This window comes from Vigna angularis, chromosome 9 (genome assembly GCF_016808095.1).
Source record: "Vigna angularis cultivar LongXiaoDou No.4 chromosome 9, ASM1680809v1, whole genome shotgun sequence".
NCBI classification, from domain to species: domain Eukaryota; kingdom Viridiplantae; phylum Streptophyta; class Magnoliopsida; order Fabales; family Fabaceae; genus Vigna; species Vigna angularis.
Window position 1 is genome coordinate 26,141,645 of NC_068978.1, and position 25,541 is coordinate 26,167,185.

General features: G+C 33.6%; 2 protein-coding genes across 6 annotated transcripts; one reads left to right on the forward strand and one right to left on the reverse strand.

The window, feature by feature from the left end:
• Window positions 1-5,690: 5,690 nt before the first annotated feature.
• On the forward strand, window positions 5,691-13,267 carry LOC108346309 (probable LRR receptor-like serine/threonine-protein kinase At5g48740). 4 transcript variants are annotated; one of them, XM_017585356.2, is made up of 16 exons: window positions 5,692-6,014; window positions 6,426-6,966; window positions 7,224-7,675; window positions 8,006-8,117; window positions 8,215-8,283; window positions 8,491-8,559; window positions 8,632-8,700; window positions 8,856-8,927; window positions 9,256-9,324; window positions 9,388-9,629; window positions 9,714-9,919; window positions 10,373-10,499; window positions 10,626-10,688; window positions 11,463-11,652; window positions 12,185-12,317; window positions 12,685-13,267. In XM_017585356.2, the coding sequence occupies exons 1-16, from the start codon at window positions 5,939-5,941 to the stop codon at window positions 12,901-12,903; spliced, it is 2,709 nt and encodes a 902-aa protein (XP_017440845.1). In that variant the 5' UTR covers window positions 5,692-5,938; the 3' UTR covers window positions 12,904-13,267. The 4 variants fall into 4 exon arrangements, with proteins under 4 accessions (XP_017440846.1, XP_017440845.1, XP_017440844.1 ...); XM_017585355.2 differs by having other exon boundaries at window positions 5,693-6,014; window positions 8,000-8,117; window positions 12,685-13,266; XM_017585357.2 differs by lacking the exon at window positions 8,856-8,927 and having other exon boundaries at window positions 5,691-6,014; window positions 8,000-8,117.
• Window positions 13,268-17,023: 3,756 nt separating this feature from the next.
• Window positions 17,024-19,547, reverse strand: LOC108346901 (uncharacterized). 2 transcript variants are annotated; one of them, XM_017585963.2, is made up of 4 exons: window positions 19,441-19,547; window positions 18,509-18,663; window positions 18,013-18,123; window positions 17,024-17,577 (listed from the first exon to the last, which is right to left on the reverse strand). In XM_017585963.2, the coding sequence occupies exons 2-4, from the start codon at window positions 18,623-18,625 to the stop codon at window positions 17,212-17,214; spliced, it is 594 nt and encodes a 197-aa protein (XP_017441452.1). In that variant the 5' UTR covers window positions 18,626-18,663; window positions 19,441-19,547; the 3' UTR covers window positions 17,024-17,211. The 2 variants fall into 2 exon arrangements, with proteins under 2 accessions (XP_017441452.1, XP_052724823.1); XM_052868863.1 differs by lacking the exon at window positions 19,441-19,547 and having other exon boundaries at window positions 18,509-19,394.
• Between the last annotated feature and the right edge of the window lie 5,994 nt (window positions 19,548-25,541).

Genomic DNA, 25,541 nt, shown 5'->3' on the forward strand with positions numbered 1-25,541 from the left:
AATTAATAAAATACAAAAAATTAATAATAGGGAACATATCTACATCAATTTCCATAAATTAGAAAAGGTGCCACAAATAGTGATAACCCAAAAATTAATTAAGAAAATCAATAGGTTAGTGATATAATGAAATTATTAAATAATAGGTGAAAGAAATTCTTTACTACTATTATAACATGCATAACTAAGTTTTTTTGTAATACATATAGGCATTTCAGTTTCTAAATTAAATTGCAATAAAAAGAACACACAAAATTTGTCAAAATTAAGCCAAACACTGGTCAAACATGATCTTCCTTAGAATTTTTGGAGTGACACAAGATATAACTGATATTGGGAATTCTAATTCTTGTACAATGAATACATAAAATAAGATTAGAGCTTTGCGTACATGACGCACCCTTAATGGAATGCCACATGTAAAGTACTAAGGTGCAAAATTATATAAAATCATTCTCGTCAAATTTTTTTATAAAGTAACTTCATAGAAACAAAACCTCAATTGTTTCAAACGTCCATACATCACAACAATTCAAACCTTACATATTCTTTTAAAAGTCAAATGTTCAAAAATTAAAAGAACTTTAAATATAAAATCCCAACAATAATTATTCCTCGTCTCTCTCATCACGCTACTCCAATCCTGCCTTATCTGCAACACCATCTACTTCCGTACAAGTACGATCACTGCAGGTGGGACCACAACCCAACAAGAAAGGGTGAGTAACCAGAAAATATAATATAGCATACGCCACAAAAATAATATCATCAAATGCAGACTATATCAATCATTACATCAATATACATCTTAGTATTTAACTCATAACTCAGATCGTACACACAAACCTATGTTGTTTCCTTAAACTTTGTCGTACAAACTTGTTTCACAAAACAAGACAATTCGATTTGTCTTCCATTGCAACTTCAAACCTATCTCCCCGACTCATCAAGGACTAACGAGTAAAAATACCGATACTACATGCACCGGTGAACTATACTCAGCACGAGCCGAAGCCATTGAGCAAGACATCCAACCCTTTCATTCCTCGCGTAGGAGGGAAGGGTGACACTCGAATCTTTGTCTCCACACGAGACCAAACTCCTTATTGTATCATGTAACACCCCTAGTGAGATGCCACAAGTATAATTTTTTTTTCTCAACACCAATTGTATAAAACATTCTCTTTGTATATTCAAAACCTTTATTTCAATATATCACAGAAGAAAATACTATAAAAACATAAACGATGTTCTTATAAAACGTGAACACTCAAAACACAACATTTATAGAAATCACCAATTCTAAAAATTAAAAAATTAAATACAAATATAGCAATTTCCCCGAGAAATTATTTTCCCTTCTCTCGTCGGGCTACTACAAACCAACTTCATCTGTAATACCATCTACTCTCCTACAAGTACGATTACTGCAGGTGGAAACCACAACCACAAACATGCAAGGGTGAGCAACCAGAAATATATTATATAACATAGTATAATCACATTAAACACAAACTATACCAAGCCATAACATCATATCTCGACATAGAAGATAATATCATAGTCAAACCATTCATAAACAATGTTGTTTCCTTGCATTGTGTCGTCACAACTTGTTCTCAATAACAGTGTGATGCGAGTCATCTTCCATCGCAACTTCAGACCTATCTCCTGGACTCCTTAAGGACTAACGAGTAAACACACTAATACTACGCACGCCGATGAATTATACTCAGCACAATCCGAAGTCATTCATTGAGGCATCCAACCCTCTCATCTCCTTAACGTATCACAATACGAGAAGATCACTCAATCGACAACATTACGAGAAAATACATAACATATATTTTCATCATAAAACCATATATACATTCTCAAAAATATGTATTAACCAACCTAGTTCAAGTTTCTTAAACACAATACTAATAACTCTTTTTAATTAACCAATACCCAAAAGTAAGTTTTAACAAATAACCACAAGTGGACCCCCATGTGGGTCCACTAATATACACAATGCCACTCCACACGTAAACAACTCACATGAGCACCCCTAAGCCAATTCTACTTAGAACTCAACATCACTCTTGTTTTTCTTTAAAACCATGGGTCCCATAAAAAAGTAGGCACATTATTCTTAAAAAAACACTAACAGGCCTAATGTACATACTTTTCTCTCTGCACCTTGAATTTGGGTACCCCGATCTAATTACATTATCATTTTTTTTTTCATTTTCTCTCAACATGGGACCCATATTACTCATTCTTTTCGAAAACAAATGTTCTTACCTTTCTCTCTCGTAGCCACTAGTATGTAATCTCCTTTTCATACAATTATTCATCACGTTGTTCTTCATATAACTCAAAGGGCACACCACATTTCACACACAATTCCTCTCCCTCATGGTAACGCGAGACCTAAACTAAAATCTTCCATTCTTCCTTTTTCATGAACAAGCACTCCATGAACACCCCCTAGTTCTTTCCATTTCATTCTCAAATAAAACACCAATTGCAACTCTCGACTTCTCTCCGTTTTCCACTCACCCCTACCCTTAATTCATCTCCTCTCTCCCATTCTCTTCCAAGTTTACATGAGACATGCACTTGAAGACATCTAAATAACAACCCATTCCCAACCCCGTATACCTCTTTCTTCCTCTCCTAACTTAGGGTTTTGTATGTATATAGGCAAATTTAAGAAGAAATTACGGATCTAGGCAAAAAAATTTCAAATTATGAAAGTAGGCAAGTCGTGAGGGGTTAGACGACTTCAAATGAAGAAGTTGTGCCTCCCTACACGACTTAACCCTACCACATTGACCAAGGGTGAAGTCATGAACCCAAAAACGATTACAACATGTTGAAGTCGTGCATGTGGGCACGACTTCACCTTGTATAAGCAAAAATGTCTCTAGTAATCGATTACAACCATGTCGTAATTGATTACCAAAGGATTATATGTGCAAAAAATCTTTGGTAATCGATTACGAGCATGATGTAATCGATTACCTCGTAATCGATTACTAGAGGATTACTAGAGGACATATTATCTCCTTCACTGAACTCTAGCGGCCTCGTTCTCTGATCAACATATGAGTTTTTCCTACTCTGAGTTGCTCTCATCCTCTCTTGAATCAGCTTTACCTTCTTTGTATTTTATTGCAACAACTCAGGACCCACTACTACGACTTCACCATCTTAAAACCAACACAAAAGAGTCTGACATCTTCGCCCATACAATGCTTCAAACGACATCATTTCAATGCTAGAATGATAGCTATTGTACTATGTAAACTCCATCAACGGTAGGATTTCACTCCAACTTCCCAGATAATCCAAAACACAAACCCTCAACAAATCTTCCAATGACTGAATAATCCTTTCAGTCTGTCCGTCAGTTTAAGGGTGATATGCTGAACTCGTCCTCATCCTCGAACCCAAAGCCTCTTGCAACTTCTGCCAGAACCTCGAGGTAAACCTTGGATCTCGATCCGAGACAATGCTATTAAGTACACCATGTAACCTCACAATGTCCCAAATGTACAACTCTGCCAACTTTTCCATTAACATCTTCTGATTGATTGACAAAAAGTGTGTGTTCTTTGTTAGTCGATCAACTATCACCCAGATGGAATCCTAACCCCTCGATGATCTCGGTAAATGAGTTACAAAGTCCATCGATATGTTGTCCCATTTCCACTAGGGAATATCCAACTGTTGTAACAATGCAACTGGCCTTTGGTGTTCTACCTTTGCCTTCTGACACACTAAGCAAGAAGCTACAAACTCAACCACGTCCTTCTTCATCCTGCTCTACAAAAAAGATTCCTTCAACTCCTTATACATATTAGTCATCAACGTAAACATCTGCACCCGCTTTCTGCTCAAAGCATCCTCCACAAAGCATCCTCCACAAGGTTTGCTTTTCTTGGATGGTATTGCAGTTCAAAATCATAGTCTCTCATTGGTGCCTCGTTGGAGTTTTGATTCACCACAACAATGGCCTACAAAATGCAACCCACAAAGATAGGGTGAAGAGATATCCCATTTGCAAAATGGAAGAACGAGAGACTTACCGACAAAGAACCATGACAGATGATTGAAAAGGACCGAGGTTGCTCATAGGATGAGGCGCTGAAGGTAGTTGTGTGAAGGAGGCTCTGCTATGAATGAGTGAATGAGGCTTTATGGATGAGGAAACGAGGCACTAAAGTTAGCTTTGCTAAGAAGACTCTATGAATGGTTCTATGTGAATGAGGGAACGTGGCTCTAAATGAAGGAACGAGGCTCTACGAGGGAATGTGGAGAAAAGGGAAACTTGGGAGGCTACCAGTGTGGAAACGAGAAGATAAGAGGGAAACTTGCGAGAAAAGGAAAACTTACGAGAAAAGGAAAAACTAATTTTCCAAATCACTAATTAATTTTACTTAGGTGTTTACCAATAGACTTTATCTGTCAGTAATGAGTCACATGTTTTACAGACAAATTTACTAGTAGATATATCTGCTGGTAACTTAACTTAATGAGTTCATTGATAAATTCGTCGATAATAAGTAATTACCGACAAAATTAATTCTACCGTTAAATATCTGTCAGTATATTTAGTTATTCTTGTAATGTAAGTGTTATGCCTACCTTATTTTACAGACTAATTTTTGTGATGTTGAGTTATTATAAATAAATTTTTAAGAGGACACGAGAGTTTAAATTCATTGAAACTATTGTGTTACCCTCTGTCAAACTCTTCTTAAATCAAATGAAGGTACATACTACATCTTACATATAATTAGAATAAATCATAATGCTTTATAAAGATGATAGCATCTTAAAAAAATAAACATTTTGTATACTTGTTTGTAAAGTATTTTATCAAAATATATTGAAATCTGTTAGAAATTACTCTAACACCTATAATAATAATTTATTAAAAGTATAATAATATATTTCTTCATTTAACAATTTCATTATACAACGTTTCATAATTTGAAAAAAAATAAAATAGTTAACAATTTTACATGAACAAAAACGAGTAGAAATATATAAACTAAATAGTAAGATTTTATATTAAATTAAAACTCGGCCAAACAAAATTTTATATGAATTTCATGTTTGATTTAATTGACTTTCTAATAAAAAAATTCAATTAATTACAAACACTTATAAACAAAAACCCATAATCAATTAAGGTGTTTTCCAATTTTATTTTTACTCATTTCCTTGCCTAAAACAATTAATCTAAGGATATTATGCAAAAACACACTGAAAAACCCTAGAGAGGTTGTTAAGATATTCTTCAAAAAAATGTCACTTGAGCTTGGTTTAGATTCAACCAAACAACATATTTTTACTTTCATCTCTTACCTCTTTTTTTTCTTTTTACTTTCTCTTATTTTTCTTTGTTTCTTTCTTCTTTACCAAAATGAAAAATAAAATATAAACATTCTACAATGTACTAGAGTGGATCCACAATATAACACATCACAACATAAATCACAAACCTAAAACACATACTTCAAAATAGATGGGGATGGTGAAGCCTTTTCTGTTATTCATCATTTCCCAAAGAGGAATCAAATCACCAAACATGCTAGGAATGATTACTTAGTGCAATAAGGAAACAAAGATTAAAATACCTTAACCATTTGCCATTTTCCAAAGACTGAACAACCTTTAATGATTACACCCTCTAAGCACTCATTCATATTTCATCTTTTCCTTTCTCTCTACCAAACAAAGATTCATTCCAAATTTCCCCTCCTTTTCTCTTCCTTGAAGCTTTGTCCTGCATTTTGTTTTCATCATTGTTCTTTAAATCAGGAAATGATTATGAATATGAATCAGTGCATTGAACAACTTGGACACTATTTATGCACTGATTGATTTTCATAGTGTCTATTGTTAAGTAAAAGAGATAACAGGCATCGGTTTTCATGACTCCATGGACTTGAGGGACGCAAAAGTTGGCTTCTTTCTGTTTTGTAGTTTCTGTCTTGTCACTTTCTCTGAACAAGATGGTATGTTTACACTTCCCTATGAAATAGTGTCATCATTTTAGCTTTAACTTTATGTTTTAGAAAATTAACTAAGAAATTCAGCATCCCATTTCCTTGATCATGTTTGTTTATAAATACATATTCTTTTGTTTGAGATCATTTAAAACATTAAGTGTCTATGCTGACTTCATTTTTACATGAAATTAGTCTTCACCTGGTTTCATACATATTGAAGAAATGATGAACAAGATTTTAGCGTTTGCTTTGCATTTTCTCAGCAATCAGTAAGAACTTATAATGCACTCAAGTTGTTTTACAATATGACTGGTGGTTCTATTATTTCAATATCAAGGGCATGACCAAGTTTCTTTTTTGGTATGGTCAACCTGATTGTGTTGTTCAAAACGTTTCTCATAGAATTTCAATGTGCAGGTTTCTTTAGTCTTTCTTGTGGTGGAAGAACCAGTTTCAGGGATTCATCTAACATTTCGTGGGTACCAGACACCACCTACGTAACCACAGGAAAGACTACTACCATCACATACAGTGATGGTTCCAACTCACTGAACATCTCAGCTCGGTTCTTCCCAAATTCTAGAAGGCGAAAATGTTACAGAATACCAGTGAACAATTCAACTACTTTGGTTCTTGTTAGAGCAAAATTTGTGTACAAGAACTATGATGGACTTGGGAAACCCCCTAAGTTCTATGTTTCAATTGGGACATCTATTGCAGCCGCCATAAATCTTGCTGAAGATGATCCATGGAGTGAAGAGTTTTTATGGACAGTCAACATGGATACACTGTCATTCTGCTTAATTGCAATGCCTGAAGGGGCTTCACCTGTAATTTCTTCTCTTGAAATCAGACCACTTCCTCAGGGAGCCTACACAAATGGTATGACAGATTTTCCTAACAAGTTGCTTAAGAAGAGTTATAGAATTGATTGTGGGCACTCAAAGGATTCCATAAGGTAAGAAAACTTAACATCGGTCAGATGAGAAATGTTAGCAACACATTCTTGGAATTGTTGAAATCATAAAATTTTATGATTTCCACTACTGAACTAATGTTTCACTCATGAATCTAAGGTTTTCAATAAATTTTAACCAATAATAGAAAGAATTAGAAAGAGTGTGTTGGAGAATGTACTGCCAACACCAATTTCTTTCATAGTGATACCTTTTGTGGTTAACCAAGGTTGTGAAGCTTTAGCTCTATAAAATACAGGTATCCTTTGGATCCATTTGATAGAATATGGGATGCTGATAGAAGTTTCACACCCTTTCATGTTGCCATTGGGTTTAAGATTCAACTTAGCTTCAGACAGTCTAGTCTTGTAGAAGAACCACCAGTTGTTGTTCTTCAAACTGGGAGAGTTTTGGCAAGAAGTAATACTCTGACATACAACCTCCCTCTTGATGCATTAGGGGACTACTACATCATCCTCTACTTTGCAGGGATTCTTCCTGTCTTCCCCTCATTTGATGTTCTTATAAATGGAGAACTAGTAAAATCAAACTACAAAATAAATGGCTCTGAAACCAGTGCTTTATACATAACGCGAAAGGGAATTGGGAGCTTGAATATAACATTAAAGAGTATCAGCTTTTATCCTCAGATCAATGCATTTGAGGTTTATAAGATGGTTGATATTCCAAATGATGCCTCATCAACCACAGGTTCCTCTCCTCCTTGTCTCACCCTAAATTTTGGTTTCTTTCCAGAATATATCTGTTTGAATAAACTTATCTACAAACACTTATGAAAAAGAAAAATAAGAAGAAAAATGAAATGTTAACTTATGCACAAACTACAAGTTCTTCTAGTTTTTCTCTAAATTCTTATTTTTAACTTGTGCATAAGCTAATTTTAGAATATGAAAAAACTCATTTCACTTGCTTTTTTCTTATTTTTCTTTTTGAGGAGTGTTTATGGAGAAGTTTGCCCAAAACAAACTAACTTAGTTTGATTCATTTACTTGTTTTTCTCAACTTGGACGCCAGTTTCAGCACTGCAGGTTATTCAGCAGTCCACTGGATTGGATCTTGGATGGCAGGATGATCCATGTCTGCCTTCCCCATGGGAGAAAATTCACTGTGAAGGAAGCCTTGTTACATCATTGTGTGTGCACTCAGTACATTGTTGTTGCTTTTTTTTTTCTTTCCCAATATACTAGCTTTTCTTTCATTGATGATCTAATAGGAATGACATTTTTCAGGGATCTTTCAGACATAAATTTGAGATCCATTAGTCCTACATTTGGTGACTTGTTAGACCTCAAAATATTGTAATTTTCTTTCAACTAATTGGACATGATCATTCTACTTTTGGTTAGCTTATTGTGGAAAAATATTCTGTTTCCTTTCAGCTTCCGGAGACAGCTTTCCAAACATAAAATTTATTATTTCTACAAATACAATTGTTTTCAAACATGTAACATATTTGGTTCTGATATTCAATTTCTTATGTCCATCTTTGGCTGCATAATTATCAGGGATTTGCACAACACATCACTTACTGGTGAAATACAGAATTTGGATGGCTTGCAGCATCTTGAGAAACTGTAATACTTCCATATAGCTCGAACTTAAAACATTGTTTTTATACAAGTAAACTAATAAGCTAAAATTTTCAGGAACTTAAGTTTCAATCAGTTAACATCTATTGGTGCAGACCTCCAGAACTTGATTAACCTTCAAATATTGTGAGTAACATATACCACATGTTTTTCAAATTCAGGGATTTAAGGGCTCTATTAGTAGCTTGAAATTTGAAATTCTGCTAAACAATAGCTGAAAACTTACACTTACATTTCCCTTTTCTACCCTTTGCTTTGTTTCTTTCCCCTTGTATGTGAAGAGACTTGCAGAACAATAGTTTAATGGGAACAGTACCTGATAGCTTGGGAGAGTTAGAGGACCTCCACTTACTGTAAGCAAGAATCAGAAAAAGATAATGTTTTTATTATTTTCATTCATATCAATTATTGAAAACCATGACAATTGATATATTACAAATGTTTTCACTTGAAAAAGAGAATGACTTTATTATTTTCATTCATATCAATTACATTCTCCTTACTTCTATTTGTAGCAATCTAATATTCTAAAAAAGAGAAATAAGGAAACAATATACTGAAAAAATAATCTAGAAGATTCAATAAATATTTTCTCTAATTAGGAAGATTCTATAAATATTTTCTTTAATTAAGAAGATTCTATAGATATTTCCTCTAATTACAACATTTTCCTATCTGAAGGAATCTGGAAAACAACAAACTACAAGGTCCTCTGCCACAGTCTTTGAACAAAGAAACATTGGAGATCAGGTATACAATAAATATTCTTGTCTCAAGAATCAGCATTTATGTTAATTCCTTGATCATTTGCAGGACATCTGGTAATTTGTGTCTTACCTTTTCCACAACATCATGTGATGATGATGCATCATCATCCAATCCTCCAATTGAAGCACCACAAGTTACTGTAGTTCCTCAGAAGAAGCACAATGTACATAACAATCTAGCAATCATACTAGCCACGGTTGGAGGAGCCATAATAGCCTTTCTCTTAATGTGTATTTCAGTATTGATATACAAGACCAAACAACACTATGAAGCCTCCCACACATCAAGTGTGTATATTCTCTTACATCATGCGCTATTATCTTAAACATTTTGTTTCATCTGTGTTAGATTGAAATCCTTGTGTCTTTTAGGAGGAGAAATGGATACGAGGAACTGGGGTGCTGCAAAAGTATTTTCCTACAAAGAAATCAAAGTATCTACAAGAAACTTCAAGGAAATCATAGGAAAGGGTAGTTTTGGATCTGTTTATCTTGGTAAACTTCCAGAAGGAAAATCTGTAGCTGTCAAAGTTCGTTTTGACAGATCTCAACTGGGTGCTGATTCATTCATCAATGAGGTTCACTAACTGAATTTCTCTTACAAACAGCATTGAATGCTTCATTGTATTTGTGCATGGTGAAATTGTGACAAAGAGTCAGCTACTAGCCACCTAGGAAATAGGTTCTATCTCTTTGGACCAAAACAGAGTGTTTTCTGTATGGACTAAAATGAAAAACTGTGTATACTATAGGGATAAATTTTTTAATTTAACCATATTTAAATGAATAATTTAATCATTCTCTTGGTATATATCTCATACTTAACCACAAAACATGTAGTTTTTTATACAGTAGAGATTATTGTTTTGTTTCAGACATTAGAAGAGAGAGTGAGAAAGGTTGTGGATTCAACTCTCCCACTAACAACTAACACTACTGATAAAAGAAAAAATATTCTACATTAAAATGCCTTGTGTAATTTTTTTTTTCTCAAACCTAATTCTTTTTCCAACATCTACTGTTGTGCTTAGGTTAATCTTTTATCAAAAATCCGGCATCAAAATCTTGTGTCTTTGGAAGGATTTTGTCATGAAAGAAAGCATCAGATATTGGTTTATGAGTACTTGCCTGGGGGATCCCTGGCTGATCATCTCTATGGTACTAAAGACTTGAACACAAGTTTGTTTCTCTCTATTACATATACATATTTGTATATGATTACGTTTCTTTGGAGAAACTCCTATGAACACTAAATGCATATGTTTATTCTTTTTCTTCCTCTAGGTTGTCAAAAAATTTCCTTAAGCTGGGTGAGAAGGCTGAAAATTGCTGTTGATGCAGCAAAAGGTACAACAATGAGTTCCTAAACAATAATAGTGTGACTATATCATATTAGAAACACAATTTTGACCCTATCTTTTCTAATATGTATTCTTATTGCTCTATGATACAATACGCATAGCTCATTTTAATTCCGGACCTCATGAAAACACCATTCTAGTGTACTTCATTTTCAAAAATGTCACTGATGTTGATTTTTGTTTAACTAAATCAAGGACTAAAGTGAAAAACATCTTCATAAGTCAAGAACTAAAGTGAAATTTAACTAAATGAAAGATTAAACTTATCAATGAGATGGGTCTTTTGAGGGGGATTCACTTGTGAGATTTAACATCAATGAAACTTAAGTCCAACCCACGTAAGGGATTGACATTAGTTTCAACCCAAAATCTTAAGACAATATTTCTTATAATATGCTTAACTTTATCATTTTTATCTAATTAGGATTTAAACTCATACTTGATTTCTTAATAATCCTTATCTCAGAAGCGAGTGTCTTTCATATTGATACATCCCCTCAAGCGTACCCCTTAGTATAATTTTCACTTTTTCTATCTAAGAAGCCTTGTAATCACTCAATATAGAATAAACCTAATAAAAATATGTTGTTCAGTTTGGTAAACATGACAATATAGGCTTTTCAAACTTTATAAGAACAAGACAAAAAAATTACAGTAATTAATATAATCAGCATGTTTATAGATACTAACAATCATTATGCAGTAGTGTTATTACAATTAATTTAATACATGGTGTAAATTATGTTTATTTATTGAAAAGGTTTGGACTATTTGCACAATGGAAGTGAACCAAGAATCATACATCGTGATGTGAAGTGCAGTAACATCCTCTTGGACATGGAAATGAATGGCAAGGTCTGTGACTTAGGTCTCTCTAAGCAAGTAACTCAAGCAGATGCAACTCATGTCACCACTGTTGTTAAGGGCACTGCTGGTTACCTTGATCCAGAGTATGTCTTGTAAATTTATGATAAAGTTTTTAACATTTTTAATATACTAAAATATCAATTTTTCAAAATTATTTTTATTTGTATTTTGCATTCATATTGAGGTATAACATAAGAAAGCATCATTATTAAATTTCAACTAGGTTGACACTTTATATTTCAATAATCACCTCCTCTTGCAAAAATATGTATATCAAAGAGAAAAAGAACCAACAATACAAAATAAAATATGGAGAACCGAATCAAAACCTGTAATCAAGAAAAAAACCTTTGTAATTTTTTTTATTTTAGTTCTTTAGGTTTTAGATAATGTACAATTTTAGTATGCTCCTCAACGTTATACAAGTTTTTTTTTTCTTATTTTATTTCATCTAGTTGATCTCTAGACCTTACATTCATTTAAGATGAAAATGATAAGTAATTAATTAAAATGTAAAGTCATATTTTAGAGAAAAAGAAATAAGAAGGCCATTGATAAATTTGTTTTTTTTTATTTGGGAATAAATTATATATGCAAGTTAATTTCCTTGTACAGGTATTATTCCACTCAACAGTTGACAGAGAAAAGTGATGTATATAGCTTTGGAGTTGTTCTTTTGGAACTCATTTGTGGGAGAGAGCCATTGACTCACTCTGGAAACCCTGATTCATTCAACTTGGTGTTATGGGTAAACAACATATCATTCTTTTTTATTGTTTGTACAAACTGGTAAAAGCAATGGTTATTGTTAAAATGCTAAAATCAATTCATAAAGTGGTCTAGGTTGGAAAGATGATTAGAAAATTATAACTCTTCAATAAAGAATGTGGGAACATAATAACAGAGTAATGATTTCATGTAACAAAAGTTCACTTCACATAACAAATTATTTTATTACATGTTAGGTAGACAAAGTTAAACATAAGAGAAAGACCTATAAACTCATTGCTTTAGGTGGATCAACGTTATTTTAAGCCTATAACAAAATTGCATACCAAACACTTTTTCACATCAATGTGTGGTTTACATTTTTTGTTTATAACTACCAATTGCAGGCCAAACCATACTTGCAGGCTGGTGCATATGAGATAGTGGATGAAGACATAAGAGGAAGTTTTGATCCCTTGAGTATGAAGAAAGCAGCTTTCATTGCTATAGAGTCAGTGCACAGGGATGCATCACAGAGGCCATCTATTGCAGAGGTATTGACAGAGCTAAAGGAAGCCTACGATATTCAGCTCAGATTCCTTGAATCATGTGAAAATGAGAATTGATTTTGCAGCTACACTTGCTGCATATCAAGTTAAATTATGCATCAGCTCTGATTGTATGCAAACAAGGAAAAGAAGGCAAACAGAAAAGGGGAATTGATATGATATTTAATTAGTTTTGTAATTTTATCATATTTTACTTTATTTAATATTATAATGAACAAACACAATATATTCAATCCAATAGCTACTAGATGATGCAGTTGGATTAGTATTTGATTCTTCCTTCTTTTTCTTTTCTTGGTAAGCAACTCAAAGAAAGAACAATGCTGTTTCCAACATTCTAGAATGCAAAGGAAGTAACAAATGGGGCTGGAAATAGACCAGACATTGCAAATACTTGACCATGGACATGCTTTTTCAATCACAACGAGTTTCAAATTGACAAAAGTTGGAATTTTATTTAAAGCACCATTATTGATAATATTTTTTTATCTATGGATCACATTGATAGTTTTTTCTAGTATAGATGGTTAGAAAACATGACACTCACTAAATATTTCTGCTTTACTTCTAGTGTGTTTTTCATTTCACATGAGCCTTACAATATATAGATTAACATTTGGCCTTTCATATATAGACCACAATGTCTCTAGTTATTTCAAATCAAACACTATAATAATTGTTGAAAGTCTCACATTGACTAGAGATAAGACCAATTTATAATATATAATTGGGTACAAACCTCACCTTACAAGCCAGTTTTGTGGGGTTGAGTTAGGCTTAAAGTCCACTTCTTAACATGGTATTAGAGTTATGGTTACAGCCTATCCTAACGATATTTGTTGTTTGTTGGGCATATTATTTCACCCGCTATCGGGCTGCTATCGGACCACCCATTAATATCTATTCTCATAGTTAACCTTAGCAACCTCAATCTCATTCTCTTGTCGCTCCAACTCCTCCTTCTCACGCTTGAACATACTATTCTCCAACAACATTGTCCTCTCTGCTTCCATTAACTGATCCTATTTCTTCTTTAGTGTTGCCAATGTTGCCTCGAGATCCGATTCAAAATCCAAAAATTTGGTTCCTATCCGCTAAGCGAAATTTGTTTTTGGTCGAACAACCTCTTGAACAAAACCCTAGGAGACTTTGCTGCTTCATAATCGTTCAAGCTAAGCTTATTTGAAATCTTCATGAAGTTGACTCGGTTGTTCTCATCATCTACCGAGCTATCAAAATACACAGTCGGGCTCTACAATTTCTCCATCGAGTTCTCCAACAAGCTTTGCACTAAGTTCTGCGAGCCCGCCAAGCGCCTTTCCAGGCTATCCAAGCTCTCTATTAACACCTTTAAGCTCTCCATCAAGCTATCTAGACGCCAATTCAGTGAATGCATACCCCCTAGCCACAACCCAAACACATTTAAGAAGAGCTAGAGTCATACATGCAAGGTGAAGCAAAACTCTTTCTCTTAGGTCATCATGGAGCACCTGTAGTATATTAGGAGTATTTAGACCTTGTATTAAGGGTCAAGTAGTGTACGATTTCTTGTTAGGCATTGTATTAAGGTCCAAGTAGTATATGGGTTTTGAACAATCTTGTCTTAAGTTATAAGGCAATATTTGCACCTAGCTTAAGCTAATCTTGGGTGATTAGTTATGTAACACTATCTTGGTGGAGGGTGTCTCATATGAGACATGGTGGTCACATAGCATGTTCTTAGTAAAGAGTCTTCTTGCACAGGTAGTGGCCATATGTCTTACTCACGACACATAACAGGAGAAAAGTGTAAGTTCCTAAGCCTTAGGAGCAAGAAAGGAGGATCACTCACCTTTAGAGGAAACCAAAAGGGAAAGATCATTAGAATTCGAAAGATAGATACAAAGCTCTCCCCTTTTATTGATAATGTTTTGTTGGTAGATGGCCTTAAACATAATTTGCTGAGCATAAGTCAATTGTGTGATAGTGGATAATGTTGTATTTGAAAAAGGCCAACGTAGAGTTTTGAATAATAGTTCATTAGTATTTACGACTAATAGGCAAGGTAACTTGTGTAAGATAAATCTAGATTAACTACAGTCTCAAAGTGTTTCATGTCTAATATTTATGAAAGATGAGGCAATATCATGACATAATAATTATGGACATGCAAGCATGAGATTAATCTCAAAGTTGCAACATCATGATCTCATAATAACTAGGATGAAGTGTTTGATGTCTTCTACAAACTTTGTAAAAGGATAAAAATCGAAAAGAGTTTAAAAATCATGAATATCTGAAATGACTATGGAGGAGAATTTGAAATTGAGTTTTTTCAAAATTTTTGAGAAATTGAAAAGAGTTTAAAAATCAAGTCTAGCTGAAGTGCTTCTTTGCTTACATGCTTTGTTCTCGTTGTTGTCCGTACAAGTAATGTCAACAATAAGTTTTATTCAAAAGTGTTATACAAAGGACAAAAAGACATTGAGAAATAAAAAGACAATCCTAGAATGTTTCTTCAAAGCTTTAGCACTTAAAAGGCCATACTAGATACTCATGAACGAAAACATTGATAAAGCACTATCACCTTATAACATAAATCTGATTTTGACTAACAACCTAAAAAAGTTATGAAATTTATCAAGAACTCAACTCTATCTCCAATGCTCTTTTCTCAATTTATATAAAAAAGATTTGTAGAAGATAAGAAGTCGATAAAGTTGTAAAAATTATTAAAAACGGTTGAGAATTGAAAAGAAAAGAGAAAAAACATGTACAAGAAAGATAATTAAATTGATATTTTGACGGTTTTTTTATTACTGTGGTGCAATTTGAATAGGGAATTACGAAAGTGGTATATTTAAAAAAAAAATCATTCAAAGTTAAGATGATTTCACGATAAAAGAAGTATGTGCGATTCAAAGAAGATTTTAATAAAATTGAGTTGAAGTCGTGAAACAAATTACAACTTTAGTATCATGGCACGTATGCAGAGTGTAAATTAAGGGGGATTTTCGAGTCAAACCTGTGACTCTCTGTAGGTGTGTTTGTGATTTATTGTATTCTGACATTGATGGCGCGTATCCAATTAAAAGTGCAGTGCAGAGGGCTTGCTGCCATCATTTTTCAAATTGACTCTTTGGACCCTTCCTTTCTTCTTTCAACTCAAACACATTCCTTCTTTTCTGAATTTTGGTTGCTAGTTAATGTTTTCACGACTTCTATATCTATATTATTTACAAAACATTAAAATCGTATCATTATACTAAGATTTCTATATAATAAATAAGATTACTTTGTTTTACGAAATAATTAATTTTAATAAAAAGTGTACGAAGTTTAGATGACTTTGGTTTATATATTAAAGTTATCTTATCACGACTTCAACTCAATTTAATTGAATTGTGTTTGAACGGTACAACTGTTTTATGTTATGAAGTAACTTTACACTAATTGAATGAATTTTAATTTTAAAAATGCACCACTCTCATAATTTCTAATTCAAATTATACCACAGTAGTAAATAAAAACCTATTTTGACATACGTTTCTTACCGAATTTTTCTTTTTTAATTCTTAATGCCATTTTTTTTCGGTTCTCACAAACAGTTTGGACATAATATCAGTTTAAAGGCTAACTCTTACTACACTTCCATGATTTCACCATGCACTTTTTGTATTTTAAAATATGGAATACAATATATAATATTTTAAATAATACATTCCAAAATATAAAATATAAAATAAAAATTAATTCATTTTGAATTACATAATCTAAAATACAAATATACAATTTTAAATAAAATTTTATTATTCTAAATTATAAATTACAAAATACACAAAATTATATTTTAAATTATCCATTTAAAAATAAAAAATAAAACGTATATTTCAAATTATGTATTCTAAAATACAAAAATTATAGTTCAGCCGAATAATACATTTTAAAATACAAAATAAAAAAATATATGGTAAATTATGTATTTCAAAAATACAAAATTTACATTACAAATTGGCCTGTTGATAAATTTATGGAAGAAACTGCCTAGTCACAAAATAGAATCATCTTAGTTGACGTAATGCACCACCCTCCCGCTAGGATGAATCAAGATGTTCAGACTAGCATAAACATTTTTCCGAAGGTGTTTTCGTTTTAAGGTTTATTAATCAACTATGTTTCATGAAAAACAGTGACATAATTTTATCACGCCTCAAAAGATGAAAATTTTATTGAACAAAATTAGTAATACAAACAAGCTACAAATATGCCCTAGTCCTGCCTTGGTTAGTTTGAATTCACCAAGATGATTAACATTTCAGCAGCACAGCTGAAATGTATTTCAAAGCCAAAAATCAGGAATCACCAATGCTTCAAAATTACATAACCTCAGCTTCTTTCAGAGGTGGTTGAAGATGCAGGGTCCAAATTGATATGAGACTTGTCTGATTGATGCATATTATCAGAACTTCCTGCATCAGCTTTCTCAAGCAAAACTTCTCGTTGCAATTCTTTCAACATCTCCTTCAAACCTTTCTCTTCTTCCATCAGCTTAGAATCATCCAGGTTGGCTTCAGAGTTGTCAACTTTATGCATAATTGCATTTTTTTCTGCTTCAACTTGCTGAAGAGAAGCTTGTTTCTCCAATGCCTTCATCATCATCTCTGATGTTCTCTCCTCCCCTTGTAGTTGCATTTTCATTATAATCTCAGCTTCATTGTCTAGAGGCTTGAAATAGTCTTCAATGGCTGCCTCCTACAAGGAATGTGCATCTTCTTATGCAACAAATTTGAGTGCCACAAATGAAACAATTATACTGTGCACATGGAAAATAAATCAAATATCATATAAGAACTTTCATAGAATAGACGAATATTTTAATTAAGATACAATATGACAGAATATGAATGTTTCCATTCAAAAAGAAAATGGCAGAATATGAATCTGAATCGTCCAATTTTAATATCAACAAAAGTTGGAAAAATAGCCTGCATGTCACACTGAAGTTCTCAATGGATGTTGTGTTGGTAAAACTTCTCAAGGGAAAAAGAACAGATAAGTTTTTGTTTAGAAGACATTCTGACAGCATATTATAAGTGACAGAAAAGGATTAGAAATTTCAATAGAAAAAATATACTTACATGCATCCTAAATTTCCAAAATTTATATTTTTCCCAGAATACAACTTACAGTTTCTTCCAACTTCTTGTTCAAATTTTGCATCTCTTCAACCATTCGACGAACCTCAGATAAAATAATCTTCTCAGGTTCTTTATTTATGGCTGCTTTCCTTGCTTGGGCCTTTTCAATGGGAAAACATCAGAATGGAAATAAAGAAATTCCACAATAGCCTTCATCATCACGCAATGAAAAGTGAATGTTACAAGGTTAAAATTCACATGTCACCAATGTGATATTGGAGAGCCCAGGGCCTTATAAACCCCAAATTAGAATCCAATTCGTTCAATGTTGGACTAAAATTTCATACATTGCAATTGGATCCTAATGGAGGCCCCAATTTGACTTTTAAAATAGACTCACTAGGCTATTACAGTTTAAAAAGAACCTTAGCTTCAGATGAAATGGTTCACAACATTCAATGGTCTTTTTTCTCGTGATATCTAAAAGACAACAGAAACTAACACCAGCAAGAATGTAAACGTTTGTAGAAGAGAAAATGGTAGACCTGCTGTACGCGTTGTTCAAGCTGGAGCCTATAAGATCGTATTCTTCGCTCTTCATATCCAGAAAGCACCCTGACATAAAAGAGGGCTTTCCTCCCAAAGTCTAACAACTTATTCATGTTGACAAATCATCAACAACTATCTGTTTTGGAAATTTCTGTATACAGGAATCCAACTCAGAAATGCCAGGGAAAATACACATTCACTGTTGATTAAGTTGATAACTCTAGAAAGGATTAATTGATAAGTTCCATACAACTTCCAAATAGAATCAAACCTCGGCTAAATTCTCACTAAACAACACACAATAAATGTCATGATTACAGTAGGAAGCCCTATTATCCCTGCAGGTATGTTTGGTAGTGAGATTTAGAAGGAAAAAGGGAGAGTAATATTATTGTTTTCTTCTATGGCTTTCAATATCGTTAAAACTAGTAAAAGGGCCCAACAGCTCCAGGTATCAAATCTACCATCAAGACTCATAAAAGAAATAACCCTTCAAACAAAATTAACAAAGCCATGCACTATTAACAGAGCCATTCACAAAGAACAGACCACAAGAAATCAACAGTTAACAAAACAACCAATAAAGATAGCCAAAGGGAATCTCAAAGCTCATTTAGGCATTTGACCAAACACAAAACTTGCAACCCATAGATCCCTTCATAGCAAATCAAACAAACATTTTAAAATTGCAAGCTAAAATACTCGGAAAAATTCAAATCTATACAATAAAAACACAAACTCCAACCCCAAAAAACTCCAAGTATGTCAGTATAGCGAGCAAACTATAGGGAGCCTAACGAATAACGAATTTCGCATGTCCACAAACAAAAAAAAAACAACTTTGAAGACGAAACTAAAAATGGGTCTCAAGTTCGAAGCTGATGAGTCAATAGATAGATCGTTGAGATATGAAAAGAGATTTAATTACCTGAGTGAGAGTGATTCTATCGCTTTTTACTCAAACAAAAATATTCTGTCAAGTTTCGATTAGGTATTGCTAGTTGTATAAATAGGTAGTGTAATTTTGAAGGTCTTCATAATATGAGAAACTTTTTAAAAAATATTATGCGGCCTAATAAAAGTAATTATTTTAAAATAAATAAATTACATCAAGTAGATATTCAATAACATTTTTTTAAATACTTAAATGAGATTATTAATTGTTAAATATTTTATCTTGAAATGAAATAAAGATTTCGCTTATTTGTAAGAATGTGAATTAACGTGAAGATACATTATTATATCGATGATAAAGTAAATTATGTTAATTATAATATTTTGAATTACGCAAATATGTTTTTTATAGATGTACACAATAATATTTTTTCAAAAAGAATTTTAAAAATTGAGTATAAAATAAAAAAATATTTTTTAAATCCTAAAAATGTTGATGTAATGCTTTTAAACAGTTAAAGAATAAGTATTGTTCTGAAAAAAAAAATCTAAGACGTCTAGTTAGAGCATTAAAAATTCAATGATTTTCATCGTAATTAGAGGTATATTTTTATAAGTTTTAGTGAGGTATTTTTTTTTTATTTCCTCCAGCATACTAAATATATTTGTCCCTAAATATTTATATCATCTTCAATCAATTTCAAATATTTTAAATTATGGTTTCTTTTTCTTTTTCCTAGTATATGAATAGTTGATTAATATAATTATAAAAAATGTAAGCCTTATAACCAATTAAATTTATGAGTTATAATATCTTATAATAGGATGTCGACTTAACTACTAGGACACATTATCAATTTTCAAAGGCGAGAGCATTTTTGGATTGAAAAATAAATTTGAAGAAAGAAATAAAATTAGAAAGAGAATGAAGAGTGAGATTTTTTTGATTAACACTCTGTTTGTTTCCATCTATTTAATGTTCAGGTGGATGGAATGGAGATTCTGTTTGGCATTTGCTTAAAATTTGAAATTATTTGAGGGAGATAATTTGAAGGAGAATACAAAGGTGAAAAGATGAGATGGGAAAGACACCTCAGCGTACATGATTTCATCTAATTGCCATTAAAAACCCATGAATGGGAGGTGGAGGAACACTTTGAGTTTTGCCATCGCTGAAACTGATAGATCAAGGATTGTATGCGATGAAGGAGTACATGTGCCAGAAGATGAATGAAGGGCTGGGAATTCATGTGTCCAAGATTTATATTGGATAAAAATAAGAAAGTAGAGCACTATATAAAAGTGAAAGACCTATTAACTCATTGTCTTAAGGATTTGGGTAGAGAGTGGTGTCAATCTCTTATATGGTTGAGCCCATGTCTCATTGGTGTTTGTGTCTCCCCGATGAACCTCCTCCTTGATAGACCCAACAGTGGTATCAAAGTCGATGGTTTGTCTTGGAGATCGGTTCAGACGAGTACAATGGTGCCTGTATCGAAAGTCTTCCTAGTGAAGGGTTCCAAGTAAGTGTGTCCCGTTAAGATGAACGACGGTACGAAGGGGTACTCGTGGTTGAGAATGTTTCTGCTGGAGGGGAGTGTACCAATGTGGAAGGGACTCACCCTTGAGGGGGAGATTGTTGGGAATCTAAGTGTAAGTCCAAGTCCCACATTGGATATAAATGAGAAAGTAATGATGGGAAAGGGCCAAGAATATAACAACTTAGAAAAGAGTAATAACGCAGCGGAAATTCAATCCCCTTTCTAGCGAGAATCTGCGAGGAGCACCAAACAAATAGAACAAAAATAGAATCCAAAAGCACAAACAGACACCAACAATTTTTAACGTGGAAAATCCCTCAATGCAAGGATAAAAACCACAAGTCGTCTAGACCAAAGAAAAATTCACTATGATCAATAATAGAGTACAAAAGAGTCTCCAATAATAACACCAAATGATGTTTTCAATAAGCCAATTTAAATAAGCACATTCTCTCTCTTGGCTTTTGCCACTTTTCAAATGACTCTAATGTGCCCTACTAATCTGACTAATCTCTATTTAATCTAGTGAGAGATAAAGGTCCACATTATTTGGGCCTATTCTCCACATAGGAAGGGAGCCTAATAACCCAACAAGTAGAGCATTGTATAAAGGTGAAAGACCCATTAACCCATTGCCTTAAGGTTTTTGGTAGAAAGTGATGTTGATCCCTTATATGGTTGGACTCATGTCTCATTGGTGTTTGTGTCTCCTCGGTGAACCTTCTTCTTGATAGACCCAACATGAAGGCCATCAGAGCCTCACGAAGAAGTAATGGGTAAAGGTTGGTCGGTATAGCAACTTCAATTAAAGGTGATGAAAGGAGTTCTTCTGACATTTTAGCCTAACTCGTTATTAGTCGCCAAAAACAAGTAGGACAAGTCAACCCGACTATAGAAAACAACCTAAAAATTAGTTATGCCATTTAGCGGCCTGACAGATTGGTCGACTAATCTGCCAATTTAAATAAGCACAAATGCTTACAAATGAGAACAAAGAAGATGAAAATACTCCAAAACAGGGTTGCTGGTGCGGGACTAATTTCTCCCAATATAGACCTCCTATTGACGATCTGAACGGTCAGAATGAATAACCATATATCTGAAACTCATTGTCCAAAATCAACTTGATCCAACGGTGAACGACTTCACAGCGACAAAAACACCAGTGCAGGTTTAGGGTTATGTGGGAAAGGCTTTCTCTCTTTCTTTTTCTCTCTCTTGGCTTTTGCCACTTTTCAAATGACTCTAATGTGCCCTACTAATCTGACTCATTTCTATTTAACCTAGTGAGAGATAAAGGTCCACATTATTTGGGCCTATTCTCCACATAGGAAGGGAGCCCAATAACCCAACAAGTAGAGCATTGTATAAAGGTGAAAGACCCATTAACCCATTGCCTTAAGGTTTTTGGTAGAAAGTGATGTTGATCCCTTATATGGTTGGACTCATGTCTCATTGGTGTTTGTGTCTCCTTGGTGAACCTTCTTCTTGATAGACCCAACATGAAGGCCATTAGAGCCTCACGAAGAAGTAATGGGTAAAGGTTGGTGGGTATAGCAACTTCAATTAAAGGTGATGAAAGGAGTTCTTCTGACATTTTAGCCTAACTCGTTATTAGTCGCCAAAAACAAGTAGGACAAGTCAACCCGACTATAGAAAACAACCTAAAAATTAGTTATGCCATTTAGCGGCCTGACGGATTGGTCGACTAATCTGCCAATTTAAATAAGCACAAATGCTTACAAATGAGAACAAAGAAGATGAAAATACTCCAAAACAGGGTTGCTGGTGCGGGACTAATTTCTCCCAATATAGACCTCCTATTGACGATCTGAACGGTCAGAATGAATAACCATATATCTGAAACTCATTGTCCAAAATCAACTTGATCCAACGGTGAACGACTTCACAGCGACAAAAACACCAGTGCAGGTTTAGGGTTATGCGGGAAAGGCTTTCTCTCTTTCTTTTTCTCTCTCTTGGCTTTTGCCACTTTTCAAATGACTCTAATGTGCCCTACTAATCTGACTCATTTCTATTTAACCTAGTGAGAGATAAAGGTCCACATTATTTGGGCCTATTCTCCACATAGGAAGGGAGCCTAATAACCCAACAAGTAGAGCATTGTATAAAGGTGAAAGACCCATTAACCCATTGCCTTAAGGTTTTTGGTAGAGAGTGATGTTGATCCCTTATATGGTTGGACTCATGTCTCATTGTTGTTTGTGTCTCCTCGGTGAACCTTCTTCTTGATAGACCCAACATGAAGGCCATTAGAGCCTCACGAAGAAGTAATGGGTAAAGGTTGGTGGGTATAGCAACTTCAATTAAAGGTGATGAAAGGAGTTCTTCTGACATTTTAGCCTAACTCGTTATTAGTCGCCAAAAACAAGTAGGACAAGTCAACCCGACTATAGAAAACAACCTAAAAATTAGTTATGCCATTTAGCGGCCTGACGGATGTGTCGACTAATCTGCCATTTTTTTAATTTTTTTTTCATGCAGTGGTGAAATAGTACAAATCATTAGTGTTATGTCCCTAACTAAGGTAAAAGGTATGTAACAAAGAAGCAATATAACTAAAGCAAATAAGGAATCAAGTATATCTTTTTCAAAGCGATGGATGTAGTCTTACTTCAAAAAAAAGCTTACAAATCATTATTAGCTCATAGTTGAAATGAATAAATGAAGAAAGAGATTGAAGAAGATGCGAAGGCTCTCCAAACAAGGGACATAAGGTCAACAATGAAGGCCTTGCTGGATTTGGGATGACTATAGAGAGCGACGAGGGGGAGAAACTTGTCACACAAGATGGTACCTGATATGCTGTCATTGACGCTATCAATTTACTACTACTTAATAAGGTAACTTCAATATTTTCAAGTTAGTAGTTAACAAACTAGATAGGATTAAGTTAGCCCTGAGTCGTTTCCCAACGAATACGGAATTGTTTTTCAATAATTGATTCTTATAAAATTCTACTCAAAAGGTTAGTGAAACACTATGCATATACTAAAAGTAAATGAAAACACAGGAAAACATTAAAGGGGGTGAATAGTATTTTTGAAATATTTTCACAAAGCAACGTCTAATGATTTGTAAACAGAATATATAAAATTGTTAAAGGTTTAGACACTGGTTTCCATAAGATGAGTAAATAAGAATATGTTCAGACGATGATGTTTCAAAATGACTTTGTAAAAGCTTTTCAGAAAGGAAAACATTAAAGTATAGTTTTTATGCTAGTTCGCTCAATCCTAAGTTACATCTAGTTCCCCTTAAGAACTCTTAAGGGGTTGCACTAATCTTTTCCAAGATTACATGAGTTTTATCGGTTCAGAATCTCACTGAGTATATTCACCACTCCTGGTTTACAACAAGTATTCTAGCCATTCCTGATTCCTTAGTCAACACGCCTAGACCAAGTTTAACCACTCTTGGTTTACAATAAGTAGTCTTACCACTCCTAGTTTTATCCTAGACAACATGTCTAGACAAGTGCTTTAATTCTTTTCAAAATTTGCTACACAAATAGTGTTTAGATCATAAATACATGTGATAACTCTCAAGGAGATATAAATAATATGAATTGTTATGTATTTACTAAGATTTTTCTAACAGAAGATATTGAGCTTCAGACGATATATAAGCATTACAGGCTTTTCTTTTTATTCCCTTCTCACGTTGGTATTCTTCTTATGTTATCTTTCTTGCATTATCATCAACAACTTTTTTTCAAGCTTTCTTCTATATATAGCTTCTCTTGAAAGGTGACCATTAGACAGAGAAATTAAGTTCAAGAGAGTAGTCTTTTGATAAGAAGTTAGACTTTAGTATACTTTGTAGGATACAAAGCTTTTTCTCATAGCCTTAAGCGAAACTAAGCTTGTACGATGTGACTGAGCAGAGGGCTTCAAGGTAAAATTCCTAGAATGTTCTTATTCTCTCATAATGTCTTTTTCTTAGGTGTCATGATTTTGATCAAATATTTATGCTTTATTGATATGCATGAATACCAAGAACAAAGTATACAAACATTGAGGTTCTTTATAGCACACACATTAAATGTTTTGAATATTGATAAATGTTAGACAATGTAGCGTGTTTAAAACATTTTATCATTTGTCATTTCATTAATAAATGCATCGTTGGTAAGACATATAACATGTATAATCATGAGACCGTATAAACATTAGTTGTTTTTTCAAAGGCTAAAGTATTTAGCAGTGATTTATTAGTTGGTTGTCAACACCCAATTTCGTCCGGATGGACTAATAGATTTATTTTATTTTCATCATGAGTGTAAAATAAAAATAAAAGAAAAAAAATAATAAAAAAAAAGGCGTTCGGCCTTTTGTTGTAGCTGTACGACCGAGCCGTTCGTCCTCTGCCCTGCACGACCGTTCGTCCTTTGCTCTATGCGACCGTTCGTCCTTTGCCCTTTTCGACCGTTAGTCCATTCATACATTTAAGACGTTCAGCAATTCTCAGTCTCAACCGTTCGGTCATCCACAAGCCACTACTCGGCCGTTCGGCCATTCAACCTCAGTGACGTTCGGTCATCTTCAAGCGTTCACTATTCGACCGTTCGTCA